Here is a 17,343-nt window from a genome sequence, read left to right on the forward strand (position 1 = left end):
GCTGACAAAAGCAATTTAAGGCAAATGTTACGTTTCCCACGACTGTCCGTCACTGTGATTTCAGGGTGCACAGTTCACCCCTCGACGTGTGCACACACCTGTCTCACCTCTGCAGAGGCCCCAGCCAAGGTCCTGCCATCCCCGGCCCTCTGGGTCTGGATCCTTCTCCTGGCTGGGCCGTTGCTTCCCCTGCACTCCAGCTCAGGCCTGTGCAGCCTCTGCCCAGCGTGTGGGGCTGCCTGCCTGGGGGCGGGGCCGGGGAGCTGCAGGGCTGGGCGCAGAGGCATGGGGTGGAGGATGCGGCCAATGAGGGGATAAGAGAAAAACCACTGAAGTGGGGGTCACAGCTGGCCTGGCAGATGGGCTGCTGGGCTCGACATGGGTGCGTTGGGGAGCAGAGGGCCAGTGTGGAGGCTGCCACAGCTTCTGAGCCACCCCCCTACTCCCACCTTGTCCTGTCTCTGACCTGATGCATCACCCCGGCCCCAGCTCCTCGGGTCCCCAAGCTCTGCTGCCCAGGCGGGCCCCTGCTGGGCACCCCGCAGGCCGAGAGGAAGAAGCCCTTTGGGGGTTTGCCAGCGGCCAGCCAGCAGCCAGATGGCAACACTGAGCCTCGTGGGCCTCTGGGGGCCCGCGGTGCTGGCAGGAAGCAGAGAACAAATCAGTGGAGTACGAAGACAAGGACGTTGTCTTTCTGCCTCGGGCCTCCCGGTGCTGGTGGGAACGGCAGGACCAGGGAGGCGTCTACTGCCTGTGTGGCCTCCGGGTGCCCGAGGACAGCGCTTTCAGCGATGGACGCTCCAGCAAGGGGGTCTGACCCCACACGCTGCTTCCTTCCGGCCTGCCTCTCCCGCCCCACAGCGCTCCCGGCGCCGAGACCCAGCCGAGGCCCACGCTGTCCCCACGCAGGGAGGACGCGGCCGCCTGCGGTGTTCCCGTCAGACAGGCCATGCCTGGGTTTGTGCTTGGTTTGGCTTCTTCAGCTTTTCTTTCATGGATGGGCAGCTGCAGGGGTGTGGGGACTCTGCGGCCGGTTCCGGGGGTTTTCACCCCGGCCAGCCCACCCCCCACCCCCAGGCCCGGTGCCCATCTTCCTCGCGGAGGGAGACCTGGAAGCAGCCAGTGGCGGGACCCAGGCCCAGCCGCAGGGAAGGCGGTGTCTGAGCCACGCCACACCGCAGCCGCTGGGCAGAGCCTGCGCCACACACCGCTGGCTGCCGTGGGCTCTGCTTTCTGTGCGTCTGACCATCGTCCGCCCCGCCCAGGGGGCTGTGGTGCAAGCGGAGTTTGTATGATCAGCCCATAAAGCCTTGCAGGGATGTTGGACGCTGGCCCTGAGCCGACGGGCAGCGGGAGGTGATGGGCTCGCGCGCGCAGAGGGCCGGAGGGTGCCTGCTCATGTCCCCGTCTGCCGCCCCGCAGCTCTCCCTGCCTCTGAGTGCCTGGAGGAGGCGGCTCTCTGGCCTCTTCTGCAAAGGGCACCAGTCCCATCTTGGTGGGCCGCCCAGATGGCTCATCTCAGTCTGGTCATCTCCCCAAACCCCCCCTCCAAATACCGTGACCTTGGGGTTTGGGCTCTGACCCCCTGGTTTCTCTCTGTGTCTGTAAGGATGGACTTGGTCCCTGCCAGCACAGGCCTGGGTGTGTGAGTGTTTCAAGGCCACTGCCAACTCCCTCCCCTGCCCGTCATTCTCCTGCTTAGGCAGTGTCCCCAAACTGTGGAAAATGCCACTTTTGTTTGTTATTTTTATTGTATTTTTTGCATTTTTTAATTGCGGTAACGTTGACTTACAGCACTATGTATGCTTTGGAGGCGTCAGGTCACCTTAAGACGTGGCCTGCCTACCCAGTGGAATACTACTCAGCTATGAAAAAGATGAACTCTCGCCGTTTATGACAACACGGGGGAATGGCTGGGGTGATGCTGAGGGAAATAAGTCAGAAGGAGAAAGATAAATGCTGGGTGATTCCCCTCACATGGAAAACGAGAAAAAACAGCAACAAGGGAACAGACAAACCAGACCAACCCCAGAAATCTGACGGTAGAACTAAGGTTCCGGAGGGCGTGGCTGGGGGCCTGGGCTGTGGGTGGTGCCTCTTTTGTTTGTGATGTTAACTTCCAAAGGCACAGCAGTGGTAATTTGTTTCCACTTGCCTCATTTTGCTGCAGATTTGGGGCCTGATTTTTAAGCAGCTGCCCAGAGCCTGGGGCTTATTTCCCGAGGGGCACCCAGAGCTCGGTTACCCGAAACCGCCTTTTAGGGAGGAGAACGTGGGCAGGTCACAGCGGCTGCCCAGGCCCTCCTGGCCGCTGCCCCGAGCCTGCCGGCTCTCTAAAATCACGGCCATTCCTTGCCTGGGTGCAAATGTGTGGCGCACTGCTGCCGCGATGGACGGGGGGCAGGCAGAGGGCGCGGGGCTCGCTCGCGGGTCAGACGTTGCGCGTTAGAACCGCGGCCAGCTGAGTAACTCACGCGGACAAGGCTCTGCCTCGGTTTCCTGTCTGTGACGCAGCATCAGAGTCGGCCGCACCCTGGGGTGCGTAGGTCAGTCACGTAAAGAGGGACTATTCAGCCTGCGGCCAGCTTGGCAGGGGCAGACACAGTAGCACGTAAGGGACATGCTAACGTTTACCGGAGCTCCAGGCCCTGGGCTTTGCTTGGCCAGCCGCCGAGGGGGCGCCTCACGCCTCGCCCCGGAGCCACCGCTCCAGCCTCGGGTGGCAGAGCAGAGCAGATGGCCTCCTAAGCCCTACAAACGGGCCCTTTGGTGTCTGCCGTGTAGAAATGTGGATTTTCTGTGTCATTTGATCTCAGGTGACTGCATTTGGCTGAAGGATTATTCCAGTAACTGAAGTAAAACCCTCTCGTGTATAAGAGGCTCTTTAGAATATTAGCTCTGAAACATTATTATTCTGACTCCGACATGCTTTTTCCTGGCCTCCAGGCCCTTCTCCACATGGCTCTTCCAGGGCTCCCCGGAAACTTCAGCTCCCCGCACGCCCCCCCGCCTTGTCCACGAACTCTGTGCGGCCGTTTCACCCGTCCCCGGCCACCATCCACCCCGTCCTGCCTCGCGGGGCCCCGGGCCCACCGGCACGGTTGGGCCACGGCCCAGACCACGTCCATCCTGGCCAGGGGCGCCGACCACGGGGTGGGGGCGGGAACAGCGCATTTCAGAGTCAGTCTCCGTCACGAGTGTTTTACAGAAGCGCGTTCTTGTCAATCCCCTGTTTCATGCAAGAATTTACATTCCTGGAGCAGTGAATCCCCCCGCGATGATACTCAGCACTGCCCTGTGTTTCGCTGCGGCAGCCACGAGCTGCAGAGGCAGGGAGCGCCTTCTCGCTCCCAGACACACGCGGGGCCAGATTTAAATTCTGTTTTCACTTATTATTTTAAGGCAGCTGACTCCAAGCAAGACCTGGGGAACTAAAAGGAACCATCTTGGCAGATGGTGACAGGAAATAAGCAGCAAAGTGGCTCTGTTTGGGGTTGTTTTGTTACTGTCATTTTCAGATCAAAGGAACTTTAGATCTAGATATTTCCTAACTAAATTACAAACCCCATCCAGAGCTTTCTTATCCCCCATGCCTCTCGTGTCAGCAAGACGCCGGCGCGCCGGACGCGGGCTCTGGCGGGCAGCTCCAGGGGCCTGTCCTCGCAAACAGATTGAACAAACAGTTTGCTTCCATCTCTGGGTCCTCACCACGCCAGGCCCTGTCTGAGCACCTTCCAAGTTCACTCCTTCAATCTCACAGCAGCTCTTAGAGGATGAACTATTAGTGCCTTGTGCAAAGCAAGGAAGCCGGGCTGTGGCGACCAAGCCCCTTGTGAAGCCCCTTGTGCAGCCCCCGCAGGAGCCGAACCGGCCGTGCTGAAGGACGCGCCCCCGACGTGCCACTCTGGCGCGTGGATTACTTGGAGTCGAGGTCAGGGGCCCTGCAGGCCCAGGGAAGCTTCAAGCCCCCGCCCCACCAACTACCCAGAGGAAGGAACACGGAAGGCATTACCCAGAATTAGGGTTATTTCCAGAAATAAACCTCTTCTTGGACACACCTCTGTCTCCGGCAGGCAGCCACCTCATCGGGGCGCGCCTTTGTCACAGGAGACCCCTCCTCGCTCCTGGAAGCCCCCAAGCCCCGCCCCACTCCTCCGGTCAGGATCTGTGCCTCCTTCTGGCCCCATGTTTGGGGTCCCCGCGTCCGTGGAGATTTCCCTGCACGCGAAGTCCAACTGGGTTTCTTTCTCTTTCTAATCTAATGTCGTGATTATTCGGCCAACCCAAGAAGAACCCCGGGGGGGCGAGGGAGGTGGCCTCATCTCCTGACCGTCCTCCAAGCCCTGGCACGCGCCGCCATGCCAGCCCAACAGCGCTGGCCAGGGACCTGCCCCAGGGGGTTGGGGTCCAGATACAAATCACCTTGTGTCCCCCCACCCCAGAACTCAGGGTCTCAAATAGCAGCTGTGATGCTCCCCCCACACAGGCAGAGGCGGACAAGCCCATGAACTGGGGCGGGGCGGGGCGAGGAGTGGTCAGCGGTCCCGGGTGACGGGGGCGGCCTCAGCCCAGCAGCCGTGTCTGAGCGGCGCCTACAGAAGTGGGTCTGGTGTCCTCGCCTCCCACTCCGCTTTGGCACTACCGAGTCCTCTCTCCTCCACCTTGTAAACACACAAAAACCCACCTCTTCTGTCTCTGCTGCCAGCAAGGTCCAAGCTGCCTCACCTGCCCGGCCTCAGCAGGCTCTGGGCCCCCTCCGCGGAGCTGGGTCTCCGCGCAGCATCACCCCGGGGCCCTCTGCCAGGAGCCAGCCCCTCAGGAGGCCGAGTGGGTCTATCGGACCCTGAGTGTTAGGTCTGAGCCGTGGAGCCTGCGGTGAGGCAGGGCCTTCCACGCACTCCCTGAGAGCCCTGTGCATGACCCTGCTGACCCTTGCTCCCCAAAGGCCCAGGGGCAGGCCTAAAGAGCCAGGGGCCTGAGCGGGTGCCTCAGTCCACCTGGAGAGGCTGGTCATTAACAAAAAGGTGTTGTATAAGCCGCATGGCCTCTACCGCGAGTGTCACACAGCAGTCGCTGCCACGTCAGGCCACCGCGTCCCCTTCTCAGCAGAGCCATAGTGACGTTTGAGAATTGGCAGCTGGCGCACCCACCCCAAGCCGAACCCCACGAGCAATCCTACGGCCCTCAGAACCAGCCTCACCTGCTCGCTCACTCACATGAGGCCCCTGCCGCGGCCCCAGCCTCAGCCCTGCTGACGTGCGCTCACGGTCACCGACAGCCTGTGCGCGTGCCGTCCTCGCCTGGAAAGGTGCAGCGTCTACATCTGTGTCGCCTGACGTAGCCATTAGCCACATGAGACGGAATTAAAATTAATTTAGGGTGAACTGGAAAACATTGAAGATTTAGCTCTTCACCACCGTACGGCCACGCTGGCCACAGCTCAACACCCGCAGGCCCGTGCGGCTGGGCCCCCGCGTTGGCGCACTGCCCCCCCCCCCACGTCCCACGCGCTGAGGTGTGGCCCGGGCCCCCTGACATCCCCCGCGCTGCAGGGCAGCCAGGCCCATGAGAGCTCGCCAGGATGCGCCGCCTCAGGCAGCGGCCCTGACCCTGTTGGAGGCAGCCCTCTGGCTCCGTCTGGCTGTTTGTAGCGTTTAACAATGGCTCGAGATGGGTGCAATTTGCTGATTTGTTCGCAGCCCCCGAGGGTGCGGGACTTTGCTGGGCCTGTTCGGTGCTGCGTCTCGGGCGTGGTGAGCGCAGGCCCGGGCTCGGCGCAAGGCCAGCCGACCCAACACAACAGGTGTTTGCGCTTGGGTGGCGACAGTCGGGTGGATGCAGGGATAAGCAGCCACCGGGCAGGGGCCCTGTGGGGTGCCTGGGGGGACCCCAAGTTGCCATTTTGTTGGAACAGGGGGTGCATGGTGTAGGGGCAGGCTCAAAGCCAGGCAAGCCCCCTGAACTGTGGGAAGACGCGCCTCTGCCGAGTTTGGGCGTGTAACAGGGCAGGGGCCGCTGACGACTGTCTGCGTACTTGTTAAGACAGGGTGGTCCATGCCTGGGGCGTCCAGACACTGCTCCCCAGCGCTGCGGCAAGGGGCTCACGACGGGGAGGGGCGCTCAGGGCTGCCTCCCAGCGCGAGGAGGAGGACAGCGGGTCGGAGGTGGGGGTGACGCGGCGGCCGCCCCGCCGCGCGGGCTGGGTGAGCACGGGGAGCCTGCCAGGACACTGAGCCCGGACGTGCAGGCCGGCACCATGGCAGCGGTGGAGCAGTGTCCGAGTAGACCCCAGCTGTGGCGGGAGGCCTGCATCGCGGAGCGCCCACGGCTCTGGGTGGCCGCTGGCGTGGGCAGAGCCACCCCCGGCGGCGCTGGACTTGACCGGCTTCCGTTTAAGGCGCGGGGGGGGGGGGCAGTGAGCGCGACTGAGGTGACTTTCCCAAGGCGAATGACCCACCTGGACCCTGCAGGCCGAGGCCCTGGGAACCCCCAGCCGCTCCTGCTCGGCTGCGTCCGGCAGATGGAAGCTCGCGGGGCCTCGCCCGCCGGGCCTGAGCAAGGGGCAGGGCTGGGAGCTGGCCTGGATCCAGGACCCGCAGCGTCTACCCACTTGTCCACTTGTCTGACCCCCCCTCAGCCTGACACGCCCCCAGCCTGCACCCCTTCCCTGTCTGCTGCAGAGACCTGTGCTTCCCGGCTCCCACCCCTGAGCCCGGGTCTAGCTCCGCCTCTCGGGTTGGATCTGAGGCGGCTCTGGGTGGGTCTGTCTCTGCCCATTGCTCATCGGACCCCGCTGTCCTGCTGAAATGGGGGTGCTGCCTCCCAAGGCAGGTCACTGGGGCCTCCACCACCTGGAGCTCCCAAGTCCAGCCTCTGCTCCTGACTTCCGCTCACTGACGTCAGGCCGGGCCCTGGTGGGGCCGATGGAGCGGGCGGCCCTCCCCCTGGCCTGCGGGCTGGGCCACGAGGACCCGGCGGGGGGCCTGACATCTAGAGGGCGTCTCCCAGTCCTGAGGCCCGGGCCTGCTGCTCTCCGCCGGGCGGGGTGCCCCGGCCCGTAGGCACTGCTTCCCGGGCCGAGACCTGAGCCACATGCTCAGCGCGGTCTCGCGGGTGCCGCCGAGGCAGAGACGCTTCCGGGCTCTCGGTGCGCGGTCTGGGCCCAGGGCGAACAGTTCCTTGAGGCTCCGACCCCCATCCGCAGAGCAGCTCATTCATGGATAATGACCACCCTGCTCGGGAAGCTCTAAAGGCCAATTAGTCACATTGTACTTATGGTGCATTTATGTCACCGATGAGCAGCCTGGCTAATTGCATCACCCGCGTCCGCCGTCCCTGCTGACCCCTCACGCGCCCTCGCTCGAGGAACGCCGCTTGCCGCGCTCGGCCCTGGCGTCGGGCGGAACCCACGGCGCCTCCTCCTGTGACAGCGCCGGCCACGGGCGAGCCCAGCCCCGCAGTTGCTCGACGCTCATTGTTCTCTGGGGCCTCCCTGGACACCGCCCGCTGGCCTGTCAGCCTGAACGTCGGAGCATACATACAGGTGACAAGACTTTCCCCGGCATGGCCGTCGTGACGGTGGTTTCAGGAAACATGGGACAGCAGCAGGTGTCCAAGCCCGGGAGACGGTCGATGCGCAGGCACCTGCACCCCGCGGGCTCTCGCAGCTGTTAAGAGCGGGCGCGTGATGTGCACAGGGACTTGGGCCACGCTGGAAGACATCCGTGTGAATCTCGTCCCGATTTCCACGTGGCCGCGGCGGCGGGGGGGGGGGGGGGGGTGTCTCTAGCGTGCAGGCCCCTCCTCTGGTCTCCCCGGCCGCCTGTGCCGTGATCTCCTCCACACACGACTGCCCTCGCCCAAGACCAGAGCGGGTCTCCAAGGCCTCGCGTCCCTCCCAGACGTGGCACGCAGGGAGCCCCGAGGCACAGGCTCAGCCGGGGGTGTCCGATTCACGGGCCCCCAGGAACCCTCTGCACTCTCGGGACACAATGGGTGTGCCCCGAAGTCACAAGAGCGGTGGGGTCGGCCAGGGAGCCCGCACCGCCAGCGGTGTGGGCGGTCCAGGCCCGTCAGCGGCCCAGCTGACCGCGGCCCCGCTGAGCACGCTCGGGCTGCTGGAAGGTGGATTGGAACTCATGGCTCCTCTCGCAGTGCCCACCCCGTGCTGATGGCAGCGCTGCCCTCGTCAGACAGAAGCCAAGGCCGAAGGGGACGCTTGATGCGCGAGGACGAGAGGTGGCCGGCCTCCCGCGGGCTCGGGCGCCCCGCCTAGTCCGTGCCCCGCCTGCCTGCGGTCCGGGCGGCGCCAGGGTGCTTTGGGCTGGACCCGGCAGGTGCGGCCTCCGCGGGGCCACAGCGAGGGGCTCCGGGGCCGGCGGGCAGCCCGGCCGACCAGGACGGGCGCTTGGGGGACTTGGGGTGCGCGTCTAGGCGCAAGTGGGGGGCCGCAGTGCGGGTCTGGGGGCCGCAGAGCCGTGGGCCCGGCCGGGAGCCCCGGGGCCGGTGGCGGCCCCGCCCCGCCGCGTGCCCGCCCAGGCCTTGCGGCCGCCCGGGCTCCCTCCGCGCCCCGCCCGCCCGCCGGCCGCATCCCGCGGAGCTGGGGCGCCGCAAGGCCCGACCTCGACCTCGCGCCCCCGGCAGCTCCTCGGCCCGCCTGGCGGGGGGGGGGGGGGGGGGGGGGGGAGGGGCGGCCTCTGGGTCTGCCGGCAGGGACGCGCCCGCGAGGGCGGCTCGAGCCACGGACGCAGCTGGACGCGCTGCGGGGCAGGCGCCGGGCGCCCCGTTCTCCCCCTCGGCGGCCCCCCGCCCCCCGGCCCGGCCCGGCCCGGCCCGGCCCGGCCCGGCCCGGCCCAGGCCCCTCAGGGCGGCCTCCAGCCGGCGGGCTCTGCGCTGCGCGCGTGCGTGCGGACGTGTGTGCGTGCTTGTGTGTACGTGCTCGCGAGCGTGTGTGCGTGTGTACGTGCTGCGTGCGTACTGCTGCGTGCGTACGTGCGTGTGTGCGTGTGTGCGTGTGTGCGTGTGTGCGTGGAGGGGGACACGCGGGGCGAGACCAAGTCTCCACGACGTTTTGTGCGTCTGCTTCCTCCCGCCCTGCGCCCTCCGCCCTGCGCCCTCTGCCCTCCGCCCTGCGCCCTCTGCCCTCCGCCCTCTGCCCTCCGCCCTGCGCCCTCTGCCCTCCGCCCTCCGCCCTGCGCCCTCCGCCCTGCGCCCTCCGCCCGCGCGGGCCCCGGGCCTCCTCGCCTGCCCCTGGCCGGGCTGCTGGACGCCGCGGGCAGCGGAGCGGGGCGGCGCGTCGGGCCCGGCGGGGCGGGAGGCCCGGGCCGCGGCCTCGGGAGGCGGAGCCGGTGGCCACGCAGCCCCCCGCCGGCCGCCCCCGGGCAGCGCCGCGCCCTGGGCCTGACCCCCGGGCCGCCGCCCCTGCACCGGCTCCTCCCTGCGGGCCCTCGAGGGGCTCCGGCGCTCCCGGGGGGCTCCCGGGGGGCTGCCGTCCGGCCGGGGCACAGCGCCCCTGTCGCGCGGGGAGGCGGCCTCGTCGGCAGACAGCGGCGCGGGGCCGGCGCACAGCAGGTCTTCGGGGCGGGCGTCGCGCACCCCGCCACCCCCGGGCGGTGTTGAGAGCCAGCGGCACACAACGTCGGTGTTTTCTGCTGCTTGTCGCGGAGAATGGGGTTTTATTATTTTATTGAAGGAAATAATGAAACAGCAGGCGCCGCCGGCCGTAGGTCAGGGGTCAGCAGACGGCGGGGCGCGCCGAGGCCCCGGGCCACGTGCGGGCTGGGCCTGGTCCTTACCCGGCTGGCGCCGGAGCCGGCCTTTGACAGCAGATGCTGGGCAGGAATGTGGCGCCAGGGCCGCCCCGTGTCCTAAGTTTTTTCAGAGGAGCTGGGAGTCTGGAACTTTATGCCACATTCAGGCGGGTCAAGCAAATGAAGTCGGCACCGTTAGCTTGCAGACCCGGGAAAGGATGGGGTTTCGGCCGGCAAGAGCCCAGAGACCATCTGGCCGCTGCCAGTGGCCAGAGCTAGACGCCTCCTAGGTATGTCCCCTCCAGGGGGAGACCCACAGGGCTCGCCCCCCTCCCCTGACGGTCCCCTGGGCTGCCAGTGTCTTGGTGTTGCGTGATTCCCTGACTCGGGGTGTCTGCACGTCCGCCCTAGGGCAGACACCCAGCCGGGCGTCCCAGCGACACCACCTGGCAGACGTGCGTGGCCCTTCCAGCAGCAGCTCCCACGGTGGTCGAGCCGACCTGCCAACACGATCAGGGACGTGGAGGACCAGTCCCCGGGACCCATAAACTCAAGGCAGGCGAGTGGGCCCCTTGGAGGGGTGATCCTGATGGGTCTCCAAACCCTCCGTGGCCTGGGGGCCACAGATCTGCTGGTTGAGCTTAAAATGACAGAGAACCGAGAGGCCCAGCTCGTGATGCACAATTCACCCCATGATCCTTAGATGGTGCTGAAATGGCTGTGGATGGCGAACAAGAGGCCCAGTGTGAAATGCCGGGGTCGGCGGGGACGAGGAGGCAGCGTCCTCTTTGCCTTTGCACCTGCTGTTCCTCTCCCTGGAGCAGCTGCGCCTCGGCCTTCCCCGGCCCCTCCCTCCTCATGGAAAGCCTCTGTGCGGCCAGACTCACACCCCTCCTCGAGAGGCCCGTCCCCCACCCCTGACACTCCCGCAGAGCCGACGTCTCTCGCAACATTACGTGCTGATTTTCAACTTTTGGGGCACCAGGCTCGCCCAGGGTGAGTCCGCAGGCCATGGAGCTTGTCTCGCTTTCAGCACGGCCTGGGTCAGTCGGGGCACATGGCGCCTGCGGAGGGGATGAGACTTCACGCGTGACCTGTGCCAAGCAGCCCAGCGCCCAGGGCCAGCGCTGGAGTCTTCTGAGCCCAACAGACTGAGCAGCCCTGGTCCTGCTTACAGGAGCTCCCTGAGTGAATCACAAGTTTGGGGGAGTCTGTGGAACTCGGGCCATAGCAGTGACCCTAGAGGAAAGTGTGGGCGTCGTGGTTGCCAGCACCCAGCCCTGGCACAGGGCTGGGCACTCGGGCCTCGGGCTCACCTGCTGCAGGGGCATGGCGGGCGCAAGGAAGAGCAGGGCCCCGTGGAGCTCCGCCGGCCTCTGACAGAGCTGCAGTACACTGTCCTGGGCCCCCTCATTCTGGTTCTCCCACAAAGGCAGCAGGAGGAAGAGGGAGCTGCCACTCCAGGGGGCAGAGTCCCCACACATTCCTCCAGGGCTCCGGGCCTCCCCCCCCCTCGCCAAGGCATCTGGGCTGCTGCGTCAGTGACTCCAGTGCTGGCCAACGGGAAGGCAGGAGGGGGAGCAAAGAAGGCCCTACTTTACCTCCAGCCCCGCCGTGAGCCCTCCCCGCGCCCCCCAGGCCACCCAGACGCCCTGCTCTCTGGAACCTGCTGCCCACACGTGCGGGAGCCGCTCCCCGGGTGTCCTCTCCCTCCCCTCCCGCGCCCTCTGCTGGGGGGACGACGCATAGCAGGACGTCGGGGACGCGACCCGGCTCTGTCCTGGCTTCCACACCGGACAGTCAGTCCAAGGAGGCTGCTGTCCACAGCGCGTGCCGCTAAGTCTGAGAACAGTGTTTTCTTGGCTTCCCATGAACCTCTCCGCTCCTTTGGCATTTCGTACTCAGTTCAAGTTGGGCCTGATGTCAAGTTTGCCCAGGTCAGTGAGCCACGCTGACCAGGGCTCCCCGGGGCCCCTCGCCGCCTGTGAGAGGGGCCAAGGGCCCCCAGGTGGGCCGGGGGCTGAAATGCCACCGTGACACTCACATTGCCAGGACCCTGATCCCGGAGAGGAAGAGAAAGACAAAAGGTCCACGTCTAAGAGCTGTGCTGCTTCCCAGAGTCCCCTTGGTCTGTCTGACCTGCGTGCCCAGCGTGCAGTCAGACCACGGCACACAGTCAGGCCACAGTACACAGACCACGGCGCACAGTCAGGCCACAGTACACAGGCCACGACGCACAGGCCACAGTACACAGGCCACGGCGCACAGTCAGGCCACAGTACACAGGCCACGGCACACAGTCAGGCCACGGTACACAGGCCACGGCGCACAGTCAGGCCACAGTACATAGGCCACAGTACACAGGCCACGGCGCACAGTCAGGCCACAGTACATAGGCCACGGCGCACAGTCAGGCCACAGTACATAGGCCACGGCGCAGTCAGGCCACAGTACACAGACCGCAGCGCGCAGTCAGGCCACAGTACACAGGCCATGGTACACAGGCCACAGCGCAGAGGACACGTGTCACTGCTCCTAGATGATGACACACTCGCAGACACCGCCAGGCTCCCAGGCACACGGGCCCCATGGCCAGGTCCCACTGCCAGCCCCAGCACGAGCAACAGCCCTGGAGACGAGGCCCGGCTGCTGAGCTAACAAGACGCAGCTGCCACCTTTGCCTCTGAACGTGTCTCTGAGTTTTGCCTTTTATTACCTCGTCCTGGCCATCGACATCTTGACCCCAGGAGGGCAGTCACCTCTCTCCCGCCCAGCTGTGCGGCAGGCGTCCGCAGCGGCATGAGCCAGCACCTGGGCAGCCACCCCCTCTGCCGGCCCTGGTGAGTAGCCGAGCCCGAGCCCTGGAGCTGCACAGGCACCGGGAGCGCCCAGGAAGCGAGCGGGCACACAGACGCAGGGCACGCCCACGCACACCCACGCTGCTGCTGGAGCGTCGACACTCACACCCACACGCCTCTCCCAGCAGCACTGAGCGGCGCGCGGAGAGCCAGACGCTGGCCTGGCTTCCAGGGAGGGGGCTCCGCACCAGAGTCAACAGCTGCACGTCAGTGCGTCTGGGAGCGCCACGGCGGACCTCAGCCCCGGCACCGCAGCGTGAGGAGCTGCTGCTTCAACTACCCCACGGGCACCTGGCCATAGCCACAGCCACAGCCCGAGGCATGAGCCAGCTTCCTGCCACGGGCAGCTCCGTGCTGCTGATTGTGTGGGAGGAGCGTGGACCTCGGGGTGACCCTGCCGCCGCTGGCTTCCAGACCTGCTCTGGTCTCCTCTTATAAGGGGCTGAGGGACACAGAGAAGCCTGGATTTTCATTTTGCGCCTGCGAAGCGTGCGTAGTTCCAGTCACTGAGGCCCAGCATGAGAAGATGGGAGAGCGACCCAGTGGCCAGCGGCAGCGGCCATCCACGCTCAGCAGACCCCACCACGGCCAAGCTGGAAGCCTGGGGGCCAGTTCACGCTGGCCAGGCCTCTGGCTGCTCTGCCTGCTCAGCTCCCACTTCAGGCCACAAATGCCTCCTGGAGCCGTCCCTGGAGGGAAGCGTCTCCGTGGACTAACCGCTGGCCCCGCTGGGAGACGCCAAGGCGCCGTACACGGGCGTCCTCCGGCTCCAGTTGCCAGAGAAACTCGTGGCAGCGCTCGCTGCTCACAGCTGCTCACGCAGCCGTGGGATGTCAGTCTGGTGCCCCCCCTTACCCCGAGGCGTGGGCCTGGGGGGGCTTCCACTCCTTCAGGGCATCTTGGAAATGAGCAAGACACGAGCCTTTAAAGACCCGCTGGTCATTTCGGCAGTGGGAACGGGGCAGCACTTCTCACAAACCCTTACTAGGCCACAGGGACGTTTTCTGCTTTTAACTTTGCACAGGGGACATCTTGAGCCATCGAGACCTCATCTCCAGTCAGCAGCCTTCATTCTAGTCCCTTCCAAGTCCCCCGAGTGTGACCCTCGGGGGTCACACCCATCGCGGAACCGGCAGGCCTTGCCGGAGGAGGGGCGCCCGCCCGGGGCCCAGCACAACGTCACCACCACTGTGACCGCGGAGAGGCACCCCCACCTCCCCCAGGGCTGGCCCGCCTGGGGCGCGGGAGCTCCGGGGGCCTCTCGTCTCAGGAGACCGCTGAGACCGCACCCGCCAGAAGGCGCTGGCCCAGCCCCACCACCCACAGCGTGGTCCTCGGCCGCGGGGACTGGACCTCGGCGTGGAGGCCGCTACTCACATCTGTAGGTCATCTCGAAGCTGTCGCTGGTGTTCACAATGTCAATCTGGGGGAGCAGCTTGGGGGGCTCTGTGAGTTGCGATAAAGCAAATCTAAAAGCCGCATGTTCCTGGGACTGCTGGTTTGGAAATAATCCCCCTAGGAGGAGAGAACGGCAGCGTGAGACGCCGGCAGGACAGGCCCCTCGCCACAGCCCGCCCCGCTCCAAACCGGCTGTTTTTAGCCTTTCCTGGGGGGACGGGAGCACAGAGCCCGCTGGACGTGGGGCGTCCCCGTACAGACGGGCTTGCTCGTGCCAAGCACCTGGCACCGGCAGCTGTGCCCAGCGACCGACTGTCGCCCCCCAGCCCACCGAGAAGACGGGACCGGGGTGTGCTTTTCCTCCTCCCTGTGGAGGCCACCCGGGGCACGTCCACCCTCCCAGCCCAGAGCTCTCCAGGGTGAGGCCGTGCGGGCTGAGGCCTCGCTCTGGCGCCCGTGGGGGGTCGGGCACCGGCCACGTGCCATGGCGCTTGGGACGTCACCCGTGAGACCCGGCGTCTCACCGCCTCGGCTGATTGCTCATCCCTCTGAAAACTCTTGATTTTCTGCAAAAGTGTTTTGCTGCTTTTTTCACCACTATCGATCCCAGCTACCTGGGAGTGACTTGTTACATAAGGGGTGGCCATTGTGTGGGTTTGCGCGGTAGGACTCGGCCTCCCTAGGACGTGGCTTCAGAATGTCAACGGCGCAAGGATGGGCCATCCCCTCCCGCCCAGCACAGGCGCCTGCCGGCCTGGCTCCGGGGGCGGGCGCACCGGGCGCCTCGGGCTCACTCCCGGACACGCAGATGGTTCCGAGGCACTTGAGCGCTCTGCCGTGAGCTGCTTGCAGGGGCCGTGCCATAATGAGTGTTTACATAGAAGTTTCTCTCGGATCTGGGAAGGAATCCCGGGTCCCAGGGGACGCACCTCTGGCTCGGCACCCAGGGGTGACGTGGAGGTGGCCTCAGGGGCCATGCGTGGGCGTGGGCTGGTGTGGGCGTCCGGGAGGGGGTCCGCCAGGGCGGCCCGCGGCCCTGCTACCTGCGGCCTTTGTTCTCCCACGTGATGCTTCTCCCTCTTACGTGAAAACAAATGCAACGGTTTTCTCTGCTGGACAAGGGGGTGGGCGAAAGGCAAGGTGGGCCCGAGGGACGCCTGAGCTGCGACCCCCCACGGCTGCCCCAGCCCAGCGGGTCCGCGGGAGAAGGCCGTGGGCACAGGGCCGAAACCCCACAGCGTGAGGGCCCACGCGTGTCCACGGCCCCCGCCGTCAAGAGTGAAATCAGAGCTTCTGTGCCGGTGCCTCCTTGAGGGCCTCCCCAGGCCGTGTAGCCGTCCCCCGCGGGGACTGCGGGGCCGGGACTGGGGCCGGGGGCTGCGGGTACAGGCAGCGTCTCCAGCAGGAAGTTTGTTTGGCGCATGAGGCACTAACACACGGCACACGCTTCAAGCGTGTGGCCTAACAGGTGTCAGGAAACAAAGCAAGTTACTCCCTCCTGTCCCCACCCCCTCGCCGGCATGGGGGAGGCCGGCAGGGACAGGCGCCGCAGCACATGGGCACCCCCAACGTCCCTGCGCTGCCCCCCCCACCCCGCGCACACCAGGGACAGACGCCCCGTGACGGCCTGGCCCCGTGGGGAGCACGCGCCGCCCTGCCCTAGCGCAGGCTGGGACCCCGCGGCGAGACCCCAGCCCACCCTGGGCCCCGGCTAGGGTGCCGTATGCGGGGCTGCTGGCTCTGCTGGCACCCGGTGCGGGGGGCCGTCTCCCCCGCGGGGTCTGAGCGGGGAGGGCGGGGGTCCTTGGGCAGCCGCAGGCAGGCCGGGCTGGGAACAGAAGGCAGCCGTGTGGGAAGGAAGCTGCCGGCGCCCCGCGGAGGGGAGGGAGCCGCGTGCTCCATGAACGGTGGGCTCCATGGGGACGGCCGCGGGGGGCCGCAGGGGCAGAGGGAAGGCAGGCGGGGAAGTTGAGGGTGGAGGCGCGCGGCTCAGCCAGCATGGCAGCGCCAGGGAAGGCGGAGAGCCCCCAACTCAGAGCGAGCCGCAGCCCCCGGCGCCCCTCGGCTGGCTCTGGAGGGACCCTCTCCCCGCCCCCAGCCAGGAGGCGCCCGCCCGCCTCGGTGCAGTATCGATGTGCATATTTAACACATAATCACACCCGTAAATACACGCCCAGCGCACATTTATCTAAATAAATGGAATCGGCAGCAGCATCCACCGAGCCCCGCGTTAACTCCTTGCCGCCCGGTCCCCTCCCACCGCCTGCCTCTCCTCCCAGGCGGCTTCCTCCATTTCGCACGCCGGGGTGTGAGTGGGGAGTGTGCGTGTGCGCCCACGTCCCTTCTGCTCCCGGAGCCGCAGACGCCCCCTCCCCACGCCGAGCTCCCGAGCCACGCACCGCAGCCCCAGCGTGGGTGGGGGGCGCAGACCCTGCCCCCCCCCCCACCGCCAGACCCCCAGTGCCCCGCAGGCAGGCTGCCCTCTCGCTCACCGATCTGGATGTTGTTGGGGAAATTGGCACCCACTACCGTGCCGAGGAACCCGGTGCAGAAGAGGGCGAGGATGCGCCGCATATTCCTGTTCGCATTGGCGAGAGGGGAGCCTAGGACCCGTCAGAGGTTGGCCGTGCCCCTTCCCGGCTCCGCTCCGCGGCCGCCGCCGCCGCCCCTGGCCTCCGAGGTCCGCCCTGCCCGGCTGGCTTCCTCCCTTCCCTCGGCGCGGTCTGCCTGCTTCCCTGGGAGTCGGAGCATTTAAACTGCAGCCTTAACACCAACTGACAGGCAGATTAACTGAGCGCGGAGCAGCAGCGTCCTCATGCTCGCTGGAACGCTCCCCCTCTCTCCTCTCCTGCCTCGCTCCCGCCCGCTCGCTCCCCCTCACACTCACACAGGCTGCAGGCGCGAGCTCCCCGCCACAGCTGGCTCCTCCCTGCACCCCGGCCTCATCCTCTCCTCCCCCCTTCCTGGGGGGGGTGGGGGTGGGGGTGACCCCTGGAGCTCTGCCCTGAAAAGAACAACACCCCCTCCCCGCCCTGCTGTGCCCAGCACCCTCCGCCCCCGGCCTCTCGCCAGGCGGGTGCTCCTGGGAATGTGGGTGCAGCTGGAAGTCAGTAGGTGGCAGGGGGTCCCCACAGTGGCTCTGCGCCTGCTGGCCGCCTCATCTAGGTCACTTTCCTGGGAGGCGCGGCTGTGCTGGATCTGTCTCTGCACTCCACTGGCCCAGATATTCCTACAACTAATTCCTGAGGGGAGACCCTAGAAATCCCTCCTAGGAACTTTAAAGGGAAAAAGCCTTTTCTCCCCCAAAGGGAGGAACGACAGGAAGACGTGGGCGGGCG

General features: G+C 66.3%; 1 protein-coding gene across 4 annotated transcripts in view; it reads right to left on the reverse strand.

Moving 5' to 3' along the window:
* Positions 1-16,579, reverse strand: part of GRIA1 (glutamate ionotropic receptor AMPA type subunit 1) — a gene marked incomplete at both ends in the record, with an annotated part of 121,501 nt that extends 104,922 nt beyond the window's left edge. For all 4 annotated transcript variants that reach the window (XM_084241839.1, XM_084241838.1, XM_084241836.1 and 1 more), the window contains 2 exons: positions 13,985-14,122; positions 16,498-16,579. In XM_084241839.1, coding sequence (XP_084097965.1) covers positions 13,985-14,122; positions 16,498-16,579 — 220 coding nt within the window. The remainder of the gene's footprint in view (positions 1-13,984; positions 14,123-16,497) is intronic.
* Positions 16,580-17,343: the final 764 nt, after the last annotated feature.

Source organism: Talpa europaea (assembly GCF_964194135.1).
Source record: "Talpa europaea genome assembly, chromosome: 9".
Lineage (NCBI taxonomy): Eukaryota > Metazoa > Chordata > Mammalia > Eulipotyphla > Talpidae > Talpa > Talpa europaea.